This window comes from Diceros bicornis, chromosome 16 (genome assembly GCF_020826845.1).
Source record: "Diceros bicornis minor isolate mBicDic1 chromosome 16, mDicBic1.mat.cur, whole genome shotgun sequence".
Lineage (NCBI taxonomy): Eukaryota > Metazoa > Chordata > Mammalia > Perissodactyla > Rhinocerotidae > Diceros > Diceros bicornis.
Genome location: NC_080755.1, coordinates 43,382,477 through 43,400,573, shown reverse-complemented (window position 1 = coordinate 43,400,573; position 18,097 = coordinate 43,382,477). Strand labels below are relative to the sequence as shown.

The 18,097-nt window shown below is 36.6% G+C and overlaps 1 protein-coding gene across 2 annotated transcripts in view; it reads right to left on the bottom strand.

Moving 5' to 3' along the window:
* Positions 1 to 3,892: 3,892 nt before the first annotated feature.
* The window catches only part of SMAD4 (SMAD family member 4), a 61,013-nt gene continuing 46,808 nt past the window's right edge, over positions 3,893 to 18,097 (bottom strand). For both annotated transcript variants that reach the window (XM_058557152.1, XM_058557153.1), the window contains 2 exons: positions 11,858 to 11,996; positions 3,893 to 10,429 (listed from right to left, as the gene is read on the bottom strand). In XM_058557152.1, coding sequence (XP_058413135.1) covers positions 10,218 to 10,429; positions 11,858 to 11,996 — 351 coding nt within the window. In that variant the 3' untranslated portion in view covers positions 3,893 to 10,217. The remainder of the gene's footprint in view (positions 10,430 to 11,857; positions 11,997 to 18,097) is intronic.

Sequence of the window (18,097 nt, the reverse complement as noted above, 5' to 3'; positions counted from 1 at the left end):
CTGCATATAGGGACTGTTTTATTTCTTCCTTTCCGATCTGTATGTGTTTTATTTCCTTTTCTTGCCTTATTACACTGGCTAGAACTTTCAGCACTATGTTGGATACGAGTAGTGAGAGCAGACATCCTTGACTTGTTCCCAATCTTAGGTGGAAAGCACTCAGTTTTTCACCATTAAGTATGATGTTAGCTAGAGGTTTTTTTGTAGATGCTCTTTATCAACTTGAGGAAATCCCTCTATTCCTATTTTTCTGAGTTTTTATCATGAATGGGTGTTGTATTTTGTCACATGCTTTGTCTACACAGTTTTCTTTAGTCTGATAATGTGGTGGTTAGATTGATTTTCAAATATTGAACCAGCTTGGCATTCCTAGAATAAACCCCACTTGGTCATGGGGTATAACTCTTTTTTGTATGTTGAATTCTATTTGCTACTATTTTGTTAAGGATTTTTTGCATATATATTCATAAGGGATAATTCGTCTGTAGTTTTCTTTTTTTGTATTGTCTTTGTCTGGTTTTGTATCAGGGTAATACTAGCTTCATAAAGTGAATTGGGAAGTGTTCTCCTATTTTCTGGAACAGACCGTGCAGTTGGTGTTAATTCTTCTTTGTTTAGTAGAATCTCTAGTGAAACCATCTGGGACTGGCGATTTCTTTTTTGGGATTTTAAAATTAATTCAATTTCCTTATAGGGTTACTCAATCTATTTCATATTGGGTGAGTTGTGGTAGTTTGCATTTTTCAACAAATTAGTCAATTTAATCTAAGCTGTCAAATTTATGTGTGTAAAGTTGCTTGTAGCATTCACTCATTATCCTTTTGATGTCTACAGTATGCAGTGATATCCCATTTTGTTCCCAATATTGGTAATTTGTGTATTCTCTTTTTTTGTCCATCTTGGTAGAGGTTTGTCGATTTTAGTGATCCTTCCAAAGAATCAGCTCTTTGTTTCATTGATTTTCTCCACTGTTTTTCTGTTTCAATTTTATTGATTTTTGCTCCACCTTTCTTTCCTTCTGTTTGCTTTGTTTTTCAAGGTGTTTGAAGTTGAAGCTTACAGTATTGAGATTTTTCTTCTCTAGTATTTGTATTTAGTGCTACAAATTTCCCTTTGCTTTAGCTGTATCCCACAAATATTAGTATGCTTTATTTTCATTTCTCATTCAGTTCAGTGTCTTTTTCAAAAGTTTCCCTTGAGATTTCCTCTTTGACCCATGGATTACTTAGAAGTATGATGTTTAGTTTCTAAGTGTTTGGAGATATTTCTGTTATCTTTCTATCATTGATCACTTATTGGATTCCATTGCAGTTGGAGAATACTCTATATGATTTCAATTCTTTTAAATTTGTTGAGTTTTGGAGGATTGGAGATTTGGAGTTTGAGGATATCGTCTAATTGGTATATGTTGTGTTTGCACTTGAAAAGCATGTGTATTTTGCTGCTGTTGTATGGCTTGCTCTATAAATGTCAATCAACTAGGTCATATTGGTTGACGGTGTTGTTCAGTTCTATATCCTTGAGAATTTTATGTTTAGTTGTTCTATCGTTTTAAAAGGTGTTGTTGGGGGCCGGCCCGGTGGCGCAAGCGGTTGGGTGCGCGCGCTCCGCTGCGGCGGCCCGGGGTTCGCTGGTTCGGATCCCGGGCGCGCACCGACGCACTGCTTGGTAGGCCATGCTGTGGCGGCGTCCCATATAAAGTGGAGGAAGATAGGCACAGATGTTAGCCCAGGGCCGTCTTCCTCAGCAAAAAAAAAAAAAAAAAAAAAAAAAGAGGAGGACTGGCGGATGTTAGCTCAGGGCTGATCTCCTCACAAAAAAAAAAAAAAAAAAAAAAAAAAAAAAAAGGTGTTGTTGAAGTCCTCAACTGCAATTGTGGATTTATTTCTCCATTCAATTCTAATATTTTTTGCTTCCCACATTTTGCTCTGTTGTTTCGTGTATGCACATTTAGGATTACAGGCAGACATTGTTTTATTGTGCTTCACTTTATTGCGCTTTGCAGTTATTGAGTTTTTTTTACAAGACTCTCTACCAGCAAAAAGATTACAACTTGCTTAAGGCTCAGATGATAGTTAGCATTTTTTAGCCATATTTTTTAACTAAGGCATGTACATTGTTTTTTAGATATAACGTTATTGCACAAAGACTACAGTATAGTGTAAACAGGGAAACCAAAAAATTCATGTGACTTGCCTTATGATATTTGCTTTATAGCAGCAGTCTGGAATCAAACATGCAATATCTCCAAGGTATGCCTTGTACTACGTCTTCTTGATGGATTGACCTTTTTGTCATATAATGTCCCTCTCTGTCTCTGGTATTTTTCTTTGCTCTGAAATCTACTTTATCTGAGATTAACATAGCCACTCCTGCTTTTCTTCGATTAAGGTTTACCTGATACATATTTTTCCATACTTTTTGTTTCAGCTTCCCTATATTATTATGTTTGAATGAGTTTCTTGTAGACAGTGTATATTTGGGTCATGTTCCTTAATCCATTCTGCCAATATCTGTCTTTTAATTGGTACATTTAGACCATTTATACTTAATGTAATTATCAATATGTTAAGAGCTTAAGCCTGCCATTTTATTTTTTATTTTCTCTTTGTTCTGTTTTTTTGCTTGTTTTTTTCCCCTGCCTCATTGTGAGTTACTTAAACATTTTTTAGAATTCCATTTTGATTTATAGTATTTCTGAGTATATCTCTTTGTATAGCTTTTTCAGTAGTTTTAAATATTCTTCTATATACATTTAGAATCACCTTAGTGTTATAATTTTTGCTTCAACTATCAAACATAATTTAGAAAACTCAAGATGAGAAAGCCTATTGTATTTACCCATATTTTTGCTACCCATATTTTTAATTTCTTCCTGATGTTCCAACTTTTCTTCTTTATCATTTCTTTTCCATTTAGAGAACTGGCTTTTGAACCATGCAATTCTGCGGGTGTCAAATTCTCTGGTTTCCCTAAACCCATCCTGTCTATCTGTCTGAGACCAAGTGGTGGCCCAAGAGGACTACATCAAAATATAGAAGTAGATGCCACCCCCAAAGTAGGGCCAGAACTAAAAGAATTATTCTTTTAGAACAGAAAGGGCTGAGGGGAAAGGGCACTGCAATTCACCACAGTGAGAAGATGGAGGTGGGAAGGGTCTGAAGGGGTGTTGGGAATGTCCTAACTTTTGAGGTTGCCATTTGTGGGAGTTGTGATGAGGCAGGAGATGGAATAGAGCACAAAGAATCTAGGTCAAGAGCAGAGGGCAGAGAGAGATGAAGAATACATACAACTGCCCTTTATTCTGAGGTGCTCCACACAGGAATGTTTTTTCCTCAACACAATGCCAATCTACCACTCTCTTCAAGTTCTAGCCTAAAATACTGTGAACTTTAGGTCAGGTGAGAATGAGGCTCTTGGTTCTTGGTTGGCCTGATAAACATATCTGGAACTCACGTCAGCAAAATAAGAAAGAAAATATTGATTTGGTCATGCTTTTTACAAGCCATTGCCATAGAGTCATGTTACCTGTCCCCGCCCCAGTGACCCTCATTTCATAGAAGAGGCAGCTACGGGGGGAAATAGCTTTCCTTAACCCTTAGATAAGCAACGACAATCTCTCCAATTTCCAATTTATGTTTTTCCTTTAAGCATCTTGGTTCTCATAATTCCCTAGCACCCACCTTTTCTCCAACCACCATCACTCTACCTTCTCCTTTTAGAAACAAGAAGAGAATGGAGACTGTTCTTTCATGATCATATTTGAAATGCTGTATTTCCCATTTCAATGGTCACAAAGCAATGACAGAAAATGTTGTCCTCAAGCTTGAGAATTCTCTAAGTGATCAGAAATTCTTTCCAGATCCAAAACATCCACAAGCTTAAGAAAAAGAATGAGCACATAATGATTTAATTGGCTTTCTCTTTTAATCAAAAACATACTTTGTTACAGAGTTCTCAGGAAAGGTTCAACTATTTTTTAGCCACAGACTTCAACCAGGCAAAAGTACACAGAAAGCCACAGAGGAACTACCAGAGCTTTAGCTAACCAGTTTTCCAAAAAGCAGAAGCTAAATGTGGCTCTTCTCTGGATTTTGGCATAGCTGCATTCCTCTGACTTCAGGGGAGGAGACAGTTGGGAGATACGACCACCAAATCTGTCCCCAACCCCCAGTCACCTCCTCCAAATGGTTCTGCAGCCCATCAGGTTTTTATCATCTATAAGCATTCACACTTTTCCCTTAAATCACATGTCGAAGGCATTGGCCAGAACCCAATACTTGGAGTAAGTTTGCCGATTCTATGTTTAGCCTTTTAACCAATCCAAGCCCATGAGTCCTTCTATCAATGACAAGCAGCCATAGCAACAGCAGTTGGTCTCATCCCTTCGTCTCCAGCTACCACAGAGCTGGCCTCTACCAGGACTCCCCAACCCCCCACCCTCAACCCATCCCCAAGGAAGGCTCTCAAGGTCCTTGAGAAAACCAAGTTCATTGATTATACTCATCCCAGGATAGGCTGGAAGAGAACTCTGAAAGGAATGCTCCAGCCAAAAGTCTTCTAATCAAAACAGACCCAAAAAGAGCCAAGAATAAAGTGAATAATCATCCACTGGTATTGTTTTCTTGAGTCGTAGAAACCATTTTAGTTGATGCAGTTCAGACGAATTTCCCTGTTTTGAGCATAGAAGAGTTAAGAAATCAAAGACCCAAAGTAATGACCCCTAATATCATCAGGCATTTGCAGTAAGTTTTCAATCTGTTTTAGTTGGAAAAAAATTAGCACACAGCACTTAAGAGGATAGTGTCACACACATACCAACCCAAAGGGCAGAAAGTCATGACTCAAAAAAGGCCTTAATAAATCTTGAATAGAGATGACGGGAAAATAAAATGAAGGCTTTTCCCCCTCTCGTTTTTTTGTTTTTTTTTTTTTTTGTTAAGTATTTATTGCAGCCCCCAAGGTGGTGCTAGGCCTTTGGTTGAATTTAAGTCTTAAGAACATATTATGTAACTTCTTGTCCATAGGAGAATAGTAATAAAATACCAAGCCTAGTCTCATGTGAATAACATGGAAATAAGTAAAAAGCCCCCTCAAACAGCAGAGCAAAGGTGAGAAAGGAATCAAAAGCTGCTGCAAGGCAGGCAAGGTCACTTAAATTTCAGAGCTGGAAGAACTCAGCCGGTCCAACTCCCTCATTTTACAGACGAGGCCACTGAGGCCCAAGAAGGTAGACGACTTGCCCAAGGTCGTACATCCAATTGGCAGCAGAGCACGAACTAGAGCCCACGGCTGTCTGGCCCCAGCCCAGAGCCACTAGCTTCAGGATGAACAACACCACCGGCTCTGGGACCTACTGAGAAAGCATCTTAGATAAACTGTGAAAACGATACCTATTAATAGAGAGAAATGATTGTCTTCACCAGAGTTTTCTCCTCAGTCCTTCCTACATTAAAAAAAAAGGGAAAAAAGTTCATTTGTTCATTCAAGTCTGATGTTAAGATCCCTGAAAACATCAGCAATTACTTTAAGCTACTCCTGGGGGAAAAATATCAGACCCTCAATTCTCATAAAGGCACCTATAGTCAAAAATATCTGTAGAAGAGGAAGGCCAGAAGATAGGGTTCAAATGGGACACCGAAACAAAACAAAAACAAAAACGACCCTCTCATTTTCCAAGGTTTGTTTTTGTTTGTTGCTGTTGGTGGTGGTTTGTTTTTTTGTTGGTGTCCTCTAGGCAAGAGTATTGCCTCTGGCTACTGATGCTAAGTTAGGAACCCTTATAACCCCAGTTTTTGTATGAGCAGCATTTGAGTGGAAGCAACAAAACCTTTCAAAATCTTTCAAAGGTGGAAAATAATATGCCTCACTTCTCTCTACCTCAGCTACCTGAAACTCAGCAAGAATCAGGAAGCACTCCAAGCAGTCCAACTGATGTCCAATGCCAAAGCACTGAAGTCCTTCTCAGTACTTCATAGGAAAGTTTCTTGGGTCCTGTCCCAGTTTGTCCTTGTGTTTTAAAGAAAATTCTAACAAGCTTGGTCATCTGGTTTCTTTGCCCAAGCAGTCAGAAAAATCAATCAGAAAGGGAAGAAGAAACTACTAAGGGGGGGTACACAGGAAGTGGTTGCTGTCAGAAAGGGAGAAGTTGGGGGGGGGGGGGCTTAAAAAAAACTAAACATTTAAAACCCTAGCAGTCTGCGACCATTCAGCAAAGGCAAAACAGTCCTGCCTGTCTTAGCAGTCCCTGAAGTCTACAAAGACAGGCACAAAAAGAAATGTTATATCCAGTATGTTCTCTCATATACATATAAAATAACTCCATCAAAAGAATGGCTAAAATAAAAAAGTTTTACTGCTTCAATAAGGCAAGTTTGGATTATGTGGAAAATTCCATTCCACAGTGATACCAGATAAAAAACCTAGCAGCACTGGGACAAGTGCTAGAGACAAGGCTGGGCTGGAGGATGCTGCCATGAATAAGGCCACTCACTTTTTACATCCTTCCTGATGTATCTTAGGAGAAAAGAAATTATCTAGCTGTCAGAAAAAAATGGGAAGGCTTGCACAAAAGATTCTCCTAGCCTATTTTCTACAATCTAGCAAAGGAGGATTTAGGCAATTATTTACAGATAGTTATCTGCAACAAGATAGGTTCTACTTTTAGGAAAAAAAGCATTCCTTCATGCTATTATCTGCTAGTCTTAGCCAAGCCCCATCTACAAAAGAGTTGTTAAGTGACTTTAGAGGCAACTGCTTTCATATATTCATTTTACCTCAGTGACCTAAAATTTACCATTTTCCCAATCTGCTATCGTTAAAGAAAATGCCAGTAAAATGACAATGCTGAATTCAGAGCAAACTATAGAAACTATCAACAAAAAGGATTCTGCCCTACTCAGAATAAAAATGCTTCTTCCAAAAGGCTCTCAAAAAGGTTCTGAACTAATCTGACTTTGCATAATAGCTGGTGAGTAACCAACCATTAACCAGTTACCACTAAACCAGGAGTAGAAATATTTCACCGTATATTCTTTAACCTCCACAGATACTTACAGAGCACCATGGGAAAGTGTAAAATTTCCCTTCTCCAGATGGGCATGGTCAAAAAGATAACTGCAATAAATGTTTAAAATAAGATATTTACCATCTGGAAGACAGGACATTTTATTTTGCCTTAAAAATTTCTATTACAAATACTACCCCCCTTTACACCACACTCTTCCTCACAAAAATGGATTTTTAACTTTGAAATACTACAAAGCTAATATGTGTTCAGTTTACTTAAATGTTTCAAATATGGTTATCCTTAGGCCAGACCACCCAACCCAATCTGTAAACCTACAATGTTTATAGGAGGAATGGGATAGGCAACGGTTAGGTCAATACAAATGAGCCATGCTCTGGAAAAACAAGGTTATATGGCAGTGATTTATTATCATTATCTTTGTATACCAGGGGTAATATACTATAAAAAATGAGATAGACTATATCCCACAAAAGAATCTACTCCCTGGAAAATAAAGGCAACACTATTAAGGATTCCCTTTGATAACGCACTGAAAGGCACTGGACAAAAGTGAAATGGGCCTCAGTGGATTATAAATGTATGTACTTGGTTCATCTCTCACTCAGCTTTCACTCAAATTCAACATTTTGAGAGTCTTTGAGATATAAACAAGCTAGAGAAAACCCACCCAGAACCGTATCCTCATAATAATCAGATTCCAAGAACTGTGGAAACTATTCTATCCCTTAAAGTAGCCATAAGATCTTAAACCTAGTGATTCTTTAGTCTTACTCATCAAAGATGACCACCTCTAAGAAATGGAAATACTATTTAACAACTCTCAGGAATAACTGATCATAACAGACTAGATGTTTTCTCCAAAGCATGTGACTGAAGCTAGGTACAAATATAAAGCAATTACTAACTAGAAGTATTTCTTTGTACTTGCAGTACTTTTATGGCTCTTAGCAGAAAGAAACCAAGACAAGTGGCTTGGTCTCCAAGAGAGACTTCTTAGCAAATATTTTCCACATATCTTCCGCAGATGATTAAACATGAAAATCTTCCTTAAAGTAGAAAAGGAGCAATGGATTGTATTATAGCATGCTTATAGTTCTAATCAAATAATCTGGATTTTAAAAATCTGTATTCTAGAACTCTCTCCTCTCACTTCTAGTTTTCACTCACCGTAAATTGGACCTAAGGTCAATAATTTCTAGAGAATGCATCTTTTTTAAAATCTGCCAATAAAACTTAAATCACAAAACTTGTACAAAAAACTGGGTCTCTAACAAAAGTATCTGTAAGTACTCAAGAGTACAAATGAGTTGGTAGAGAAGTTATTTTTAAACAAAAGACATGTAGCTTGGATCAAGATCTATGTTTAAATCACAGCAATAAGCAAACTTAGTGGTTTCTAAGATGGTCTTATTAAGAAGACCTTCTAAGCAAGGAAGTAGAAGACTTGGTCATTTAAGTCGCTATAAGGATGACTATCATGCATAAGTGTTTCTCATACCTCAAACTTGTAACACACCTTCAAGAATTTTATTACGCTTAAAAAGGCCCTCCAAGCAAAAAGTAAAAGTATCCAAAAGATAATCCTTGATTTTATTTCACACTATCTATCCTGTAGACAACCTATTTATCTTGTAGACAATCAGTCCTATTTTGCTACAGTAAAATAAAAGTTCAAAAAACAACCAACTTTACACTGGATACATAATGTCCATGGGGAAGTCCTGGTAGAGCATGAGGGGAAAACCAAAGCTGCCCAATAGTACTGGCTGTTGCCTGTCATTTAGTAGAAGGTGTCTCGCCACTGAGGTTGGACTCAAAAGTGCAAAAGAAAAAAAAAACTTAAAAATCAAACCTAGAATTCAACTTTGTATGTTGAGATTCAGTTTTATTTATGCTACTAGCTAAGTAAAAAGCATACATATTGTGTCTGTGGTACAGTCAATACATTTGCAACTTTTCTACTTAAATTCTCTATACAAAGTCACTGCCAACTGATATGATCATTGATGGCAAAGGGCTTAGAATAACCAAAAGGTATAAAAAAGTTTGCAGTCTTGCCCCAAGATACAAAAACTGAATTTTAAACAATGTCATAACATACATGATTTAAACAGCATACGAAAAAAAAAAGCACACATCAAATCAAGTACAAAAATATCCAAACTATCTATTAGGAACTGTAACGTTTCCATTATTCTGCATAGTATTTAACATAGAATTTAGCAGTTTCCAAAACACTCATTATTTAGTTTAAGCATTGCCACCTTTGCAGAACAGTGAGCTATTAGGTGGAGTGACACTGCTTTTAGTGTTTTTAAAAATACAAAACCTTTCCCTATGAATTAATGAAGGAAAGAAATTCCTTTTCTAGGCTTCATAGTAACCAACCTTGTGCCTAGAAATATAGAAGAATACATCTAACTGTTTAACAGGGCAAAAGTTTACTTCTTGATAAATAGTTATCCAACAGGGATAACAAATGTAATTTTTAAATGATATTTCTTTGTCTGGTAATTTTAAGGAATTCTCAATATATACACAGATTAGTGTTTTGCCTTGGCAAAAATAAAATTGAAGTTGCAAGACAATCTGAATTGAAATCATCTTCACTAGTTTAACTTGCAAAAAAATATTTTGGATAAAAGGTTAGAATACATTACTATCTTATTTTTTAAACACAGTAAAGTTGCTCTTGGTAAAATTAACTCACCCACATGGCACAGTATTTTGGAGTAAATTATGGTCAACAATAACAACTTGCACACAAAATAACATAGGTGAATTAACTCTGAGAACTTCTCTGCCTTTAAAATCAGCAATATTGAATTTATCGTGTAGAATAACATACATATTGAGGTTCTGCATATAAAATGCTCTAAGACATTTTAAAGGGCTAAATTTTCCAGCACTGGAATGATTCCTTCATACATAACTGGTGAAGATTTAATAAGAATGTGTTTTCCTGATCTTCAAGCTCTGAGCCATGCCTGAAAAGTTCTAAATAGGAAAAAAAAATTGTTTTAATCCAGTTTCTGTCTGCTAGGAGCAAGGCAGCAAACACATTTTTCAACCCTTTATGAAAAGATAAAGCAGAACAAAAGTGAAATATATCTTCAGATTATAAACAGGATTGTATTTTATAGTCCACCATCCTGATAACGTTAAGGGCCCCAAGAGTAAAAAGACCTCAGTCTAAAGGTTGTGGGTCGGCAATAGGCATGGTGTGAAGTACTTCATCTAGGAGCTGGAGGGCCCGGTGTAAGTGAATCTCAATCCAGCAAGGTGTTTCTTTGATGCTCTGTCTTGGGTAATCCGGTCCCCAGCCTTTCACAAAACTCATCCTGAGTATGCATAAGCGACGAAGGTCATCAACACCAATTCCGGCAGCAGCTGACAAACCTAACAGAAAAGATTTGGAAGACGTCAGAGGGACAGGCTGATCTTTTCCCATCCTCCCTACATCTTACATTAATAAAGTGACCAGCTTTCTTTACTTCCTTCTCCCCAGCATATAACGTCTCTGTCAAAGTGCCAAAAGTTAAGTGTAGATCTAAACTTTATTAACAGGGACTGAAAACTTTTGGTTAAGACGATTTACATTCCACATAGGTCTTCTAGCTACTACCAATTAAAAAGTAAATTACCACAATCCACCAACACCCCACCTATTTTTCTCTTTAGAAGTGGAGGTGAAGGGATAAGGAACAACTTGTTTTTAAGAGGTCGTGCATGTCCACAGGTTGGTTCTAAGAACCTTGCTATCTGTCTAAACAGCCTAGTTCAGAGTAAGACATGACTAATAATAAGACAGTTAACAGTCCTGGTTCTAAGACTTCTTGGATGACCCAAATGATGTCTGTCTCTCAATTTCCCAGTGTAACAGAGATAATATGCAATTACCCAATGGAGGCAGTAAATAAGAACAAGAAATTTAGTAATTCTGGATTCTTTAGTAAAAGCATGTTTATAACATCAAAACTAGCAAATTAAAGGTTTAGATGCCCAAATTTAAAAAAAAATCTAATTCTCCAAATGAATATGCCTTATCTATCTCTAAATTATAAACTCCTGAACATAAGTCACAATGGAGACTCTGCATCTAATTTTCCAGTCAGAACATTCAGTCATATAGTCAATCTGCATTCATCAATATTACAATGAAACTAATGGGAGGAATTTGCATGTACTGTAGAGAAACCCGCAGGGCCACTGCAGTTTTCTTAGCCAGTGTGATTTGCTTACCACACTGAAGAGGTTAAGAACAGGGGTTGAATGAATCACTAGTTATGCCTTCAGACGTGGAAGATGGGTGCCACGTGTTTCCATCATAAAAGTCTATAGTCAGGAGTTTAACTCTGCAGTAAAAAATTCCCCATCAGTGTGAAACCTGGCACACAGTTCAATTTTACCCTAAAATTAAAAAGAAGTCTACAAGTTATCAAAATACCACCCTCACTTCGTTTTCTCTCCATGCTTAGCATACTTAAAAAAAATTGGAGAGGTGCCTAATTCTGAAATTGAAATATGCTTTCCTTCTTGAATAAAGCCCAGTGCGTTGGTGATTACAACCCACCCTGGCTGGTGAGGCAGGAATTAGAAGCATCAACAAAAAAAGGGGAGATTGATCAGTATAATGTAATAATAACCCCCTTTCTCCTTTATCCCATACTCCCTTTTTGATATAAAAAGAATAAAAACAGTGTCCTAGACAAAGGGCAACTATTACAGAAGAAGTTTTTTATAAATTCAAAAATGTTATTATCCCAGTAAATCAAGATAAAACACCAACTATTACACTTAAAAAAAAAAAATCAAAAGCATACTTACTGATAGCTGGAGCTATTCCACCTACTGATCCTGGGCCAGGGATGTTTCCGGCCACGGCCGCTGCCTGAGCAGCTGCTGCAGCTTGTGCAGTGGCCGCCTGCTGCTGCATCTGACGATGACACTGACGCAAATCAAAGACCTTTAAAAAAGAAGTATAAGTTTCACGCTCTGAGTCCATCAGAAGAGATCCCATACGTCAAAAATCAATGCACTATTTAAAACTCATAGCTTCATTTAGCTCTCAGAAGAATTAATTAAAAATTTTAGGTTTTTATGTAGACGGTAATTGATTAGTTAGGAAAGGTGGCTTGGAGCTCACCATGAGGCACCTTTCACTATCAGGACAGCTTTGGCTACCCCGTGCCTCTGTATCCTTTTTCTCTAGTTCAGTGTGGGTCAGCCGTTACTGTTTTTGTGAAAAACCACCTGTGTGTGTAAAACGCACAGTGAAGAAATCAGCCCCACCCTTTCATAACCAAATTGCTGACAGTTTTCTTTAGGCTGAACTGATGGCCTTGGTCATATGGTCATCTTTTCTTTACCATTCTAGCTATTTGGAGGAGTGTAATAAATGGCATTGCCACTATATAAGAGAACATCTGCATATTTTAGATGCACACTTTAGTACACAGGAGCAAAATAACATGACATCTAGCATTTGTTTTAAAATACTTAAGAAACAAAGAAAAAAGGATAGATCGAGCAAATGTAAAATCTTAACAACTACTTAGTCTCAGTGATGGGTATATGGGATTTCATTAAACTAGTTCATCTCTATTTTTCTGTATGTTTACAAATGCTCATAATTAAAAAAAAAAAAAGATTAGCTTTGAATCCTATCACTGATATCTGCTAATTACATGGGTTAAGTTTCCTAACCTCTCCTGGAGCCTCAACTTTCTTATCTATAAAATGAAAATGCTAAGTGTACATGCTTTTTCATAGGGTTGTTGTAAACTTGGCATAGTATACAGTAAACTGTCAATAAATGTTACTTATTATTTTGTTTTTGGCCTCCCTGTAGCCATTTACCTTTCAGGATGAGCAAGGAGTTCATACGTCATTTCAGTGTTCTTCATCAGCATGCGAAAGGCTAGCATATTAAGGGAGGGGTTGCCACTTTTACCCTTATCCTCATGCAAGTACTGGAATGTTCTCACCATAAGCAACAAATTACGGATGACAAATCACATCCCCTTTTTTCTAGGAAAACATCAACTTCCTAACATAATGTATTGCTTATATTTGCACTAAAAAAAAGCACTGGAAGATTATACAAGCAGAGTGGTCATCTATAGAAGTTGTAGGAAAGGAAGACAAGGATAGAATAGAAGCAAGGCTGCTCAATGCAAATTTTTTTTATATTTTAATTTCTGAACCATGTGACTATATTCCTTATTCAAGGAATAAAATTTTAACAAATCCTCCTAGTATGCACAAAATCCAAACATGAGCAAGCATAATTATCCTTGACAGTAAAAGAAATCAAAGAATGAATAACACACTGCTCATCAGATAAACAACAGAATACAGAACTCAAACCAATTATTTTCAGATGCCTGAAAAAACTGATTGTCTTTAACCATGGTATTTACATGAACCATACAACAATAATAAATAAAACAACTCTCTTCAAATAGCAAATCACATTCCTATTTACTTATTTCTCTACTCAATGCCTATCTTCTAGCATCAATGAAGGACAAAACTTAGACTATCCTATTCTCTGAAGGGATATGAATTTGTCAAATATATATATATTACCCGGCCAAACCATTAGTCCTAGAAGACTTCAGGACAGAAAACATGACAAAGTCACATCTGGAAATCAGAAATCCCACAATGCCCAGAACAGAAACCACTATTTTTTCAAGATTTCCCACAAGTCCATTAGATTCTGAACTTTTCCACTGGGCTATGTACTCCTGGAAGGCATTACATACCACAGCACAAAGCAGGGACTCAAATATTTGGAAAGTTGAATAGCTCTACAACCAATTTTTTTTTCCAGAAGGAAATTAATAAACTTTATTTTTTACAGCAGTTTTAGGTCACAGTAAAACTGAGTAGAAAGTAAAGTGCTTATCCCCACTCAAGCACAAACTCCCCCACCATCGATATCCTGCACCACAGTGGTACAATTCTTATAACTGAAGGGACTATATCGACACATCATTATCACCCAAAGCCATAGTTTACATTAGGTTTCACTCTTGGTTTCATACATTTCTATAGGTTTGGGCAAATTATAATGGCATGTATCCAACATTGGAGTACCATACAGAGTAGTTTCACTGCCTTAAAAATCCTCTGTGCTCTGCTTATGCTTCCTTCCCTCGCCCCTTAACCCTGGCAACCACTGATCATCTCACTGCCTCCACAGTTTTGCCTTTTCCAGAATGTCATATAGCTGGGATCATACAGTATGTAGCCTTTTCAAATTGGCTTCTTTCACTTAGGAATATGCATTTAAGGTTCCTCCATATCTTTTCATGGCTTGATAGCTCATTTCTTTTTAGTGCTGAATAATATTCCATTGTCTGGATGTACCACAGTTTATTTATCCATTCACCTACTGAAAGACATCCCGGGTGCTTCCACTTTTTGGCAATTATAAATATCTATGTGCAGGTTTTTGTGTGGACATAAGTTTTCAATTCATTTGGGTAAATACCAAAGAGTGTGATTGCTGGATTATATACTAAATATATTTAGCTATGTAAGAAACTACCAAACTGTCTTCCAAACTGGCTGTACCATTTTGCATTCCCACCAGTAATAAATGAGAGTTCCTGTTGTTCTACGTTACTGCCAGCATTTGATGTTGCCAGGGTTTTGGATTTTGGCCATTCTACTAGGTATGCAGTGGTATCTCATTGTTTTAATTTGCAATTCCCTAATGACAAATGATGTTGAATATCTTTTCATATGCTTACTTGCTATTTGTATATCTTCTTCAGTGAGGTGTCTATTCAGGTTTTTTGCCCATTTTTTAATTAGGTTGTTTTCTTACTGTTGAGTTTTAACAGTTTTCTAGATTTTAGATAATAGTCTTTTATCAGATTTGTCTTTTGAAATATTTTCTACTAGTCTGTGGCTTTTCTTCTTCTTTTCTTATCTACATTGTCTTTCGCAGAGCAGAAGTTTTTAATTTTAATGAAGTATAGCCCATCAATTATTTCTTTCATGAATCATGCCTTGGGTGGTGTATCTAACAAGTCATCACCATACCCAAGGTCATCTAGGTTTTCTCCTATGTGATCTTCTAAGAGTTTTATGGTTGTGTGTTTCCCATTTAGGTCTTTACAAAAACACACAACTCAAAAAAAATTTTTTTAACCATCACTAACCAAGTATTGTACATATATAATCTTTTTATCTGGGAGCAGGGTTATAAATTCCCAGGATTCAAATATGCTCTCAACATACCCCCACCCCCACCATGAGTCATTAAAAAATAACCAACAGATCCTCACACACAGGCTCTTTACAATATGTTGTAAACAATCGCAATTATGATTATTTTAGCCTAAATCTATGTTAATCACCAGCAACACATATTATAGGTAACCATAAAGATGAAATCTTAAAACATTATGACTTTTACCTGCAAACGTAGCAAAAATGATTCATTAAGCACCTCAACAAATCCTCCTCCCACCGTGTATTATTTACGTAATTACAGCACTGAAACCAGAAGACTTATAATTATTGGCTATACAGTCATGCATTGATTAATGACAGGGATATGTTCTGAGAAATGCATCATAAGGCAATTTCATCGTTGTGCAAACATCATAGAATGTACTTACACAAATCTAGATGGTATAGGCTACACACCTAGGCTACATGATACTGATGTTATGGAACCACCATCATATATGCAGTCTGATGTTGACCAAAACGTCATTATGTAGCGTGTGAGTATACTGGTATCTGAAATCTGGGTTCTCTCCTGAATGTACACTATATCTAACCCATTATACCATACTAGATTTAACCTGTTATACCGGATGGTAAAATTAAGGCTATCACTGAAATGCAACCATCTTTCTTTCAGAATATGACTGAGTTGTTCATAAAGACAATTCAAAGTAACCAAAGGTTTTAAATATTCTTTTTGGCTCAGATCTAGGAGATATCTCTGATCAGCACTCCTGAGCTAATAAACAACTTACCTCTGCTTTCATTTATATAAACATACTTCCTGTGGTTACTCTCATATAAGGGTATTACAAACTTATTACTTAACACAGGTGAGTGTCTTATAAAGATCACTGTCACCATCTTCAGGATACTGTCTTTCAATCAGCAAATTCTGGCATTTTTCTTTCATAAAGCTTAATTACAACATTCTCAGTTTAAATCAACACCAGGAAACAGTAACCCATAAAGAGAAACAGAAGGTTGTGTGTGACGGACTTGCTAAGTTACCTGACCTAGAGGTAAGAATCACAATAGATGGTAATTGGGAATAAATTTAAGTGGGGAATCATAATAACCTTCAACCTAGCCCACTTGTGGTTTAGAAGCATCCACTGCCCCCTTCCCCTAACATATACGTATTCAAAAACAAACCTGACTCAACATTATCAGAGAAATGCAAATCAAAAACCACCACAATGAGATATCATTTCACACTCAGTGGGATGGCTAAAATCGAAAAGACAGATAATAACAAGTGTTGATGAGACTAGAGAGAAACTGGAACCTTCCTACACTGCTGATGGGAATGTAAAATGGCGCAGCCACTTTGGAAAACAATCTGGCAGTCCCTCAAACAGTTATGCACAGTTACCTGACAATCCAGCAGTTCCACTCCTAGGTATATACTCAAGAGAAATGAAGACTTATGTTCACACAAAACTTGTACATGAATGTTCATAGCAGTATTATTCATAATATAGCCAAAAACTGGAAACACATATGTCCCATCAACTGATAAATGGATAAACAAAATGTTGTATATGGAATATTATTCAGCCATAAAAAGAAAGGAAGCACTGATATATGCTACAAAATGAAATTTGAAAACATTATGCTTAGTGCAAGAAGTCACAGAAGACCACATTATATTATTCCATTTATACGAAATGTTCTGAATAGGCAAATCAGTAGAAACAGAAAGTAGATTAGTGGTTGTCTAGGGCTGGGGGAAATAGGGTTATGGGAGGTGATAGCTAAAAAGTACACGGTTTCTTTCTGGGGTGACGAAAATGTTCTAAAATTGATTGTGGTGATGGCTGCACAACTCTGTGAATATACTAAAAATCTCTGAATTGTACACTCTAAATGGGTGAATTATATGGTATGTGAATTATATTTCAATATCTCAATAAAGCCTTTAAAAAACCTGAGTGCCCAGTGCTAAGCAACATAAAACAAAACAGATCTTACTTTTGAAAGCAAAGAGCATGGCCACTTAGAGAGAAATTAGATATTTGCTTTACTTAAAGCTTGCAAAATGCCATTACATCAGATTTTCACAAATGTAAGATCACTACTATGCCATGAGTGAAGCAGGAAAAAAATCAACACCTTAGAAGAGAAAAACCCGGACAATTTAGTTCCAGCTTCTTGGTTTATAAAATGAAAGAATGGCTCTCCAAACCTATGTTTTCCTTATTTTAACTAAAAAGGGAAAAATGTGTGTGTGCGTGTGCGTGTGCGTGTGTGTTTGAAGGGGGTCTTCTCAATTGTGGGCATTCCCTCCAGGGGTCCATGTGATCTGCAAACGATTCACAAATTAGTTACTGCTGCCCCAAAAATTAGCAAATGAAGAAAATGCCAATGGTTAGATTTACAGTATACCTGCATCTCTTTCTGGCTAACAAGAAGACTCTTCTGAAGAACAATAACATACTTGGTAAACAGAATTAATTTTTTAAATCTTAGTTAATATGACAAAAATGGAAAGCTGTTTTTTACTCCACTAAAATATCCCACAAGACAGTTATTTATTGTTCATAGTAAAAGCCTGAGATTACTATAAAAATCCATCCATGACAGTGGTTTATCAGGTGATGACATATCTCATCTCCTGGGGACTGAAAAAGAGCCATTTGTACCAAAATAGAGATGTTACATTTATTTGACAATCCTAAAAATTACTTTAATTATACAAGATTCCACATTTTTTAAGCTCAAATGTTTTAAATACTACCCCACATCCGATAAGTTCATAACTACTGTCTGGCACATAGTATATATTCAACACTGTAGTTCTCTGTCCATTCACTT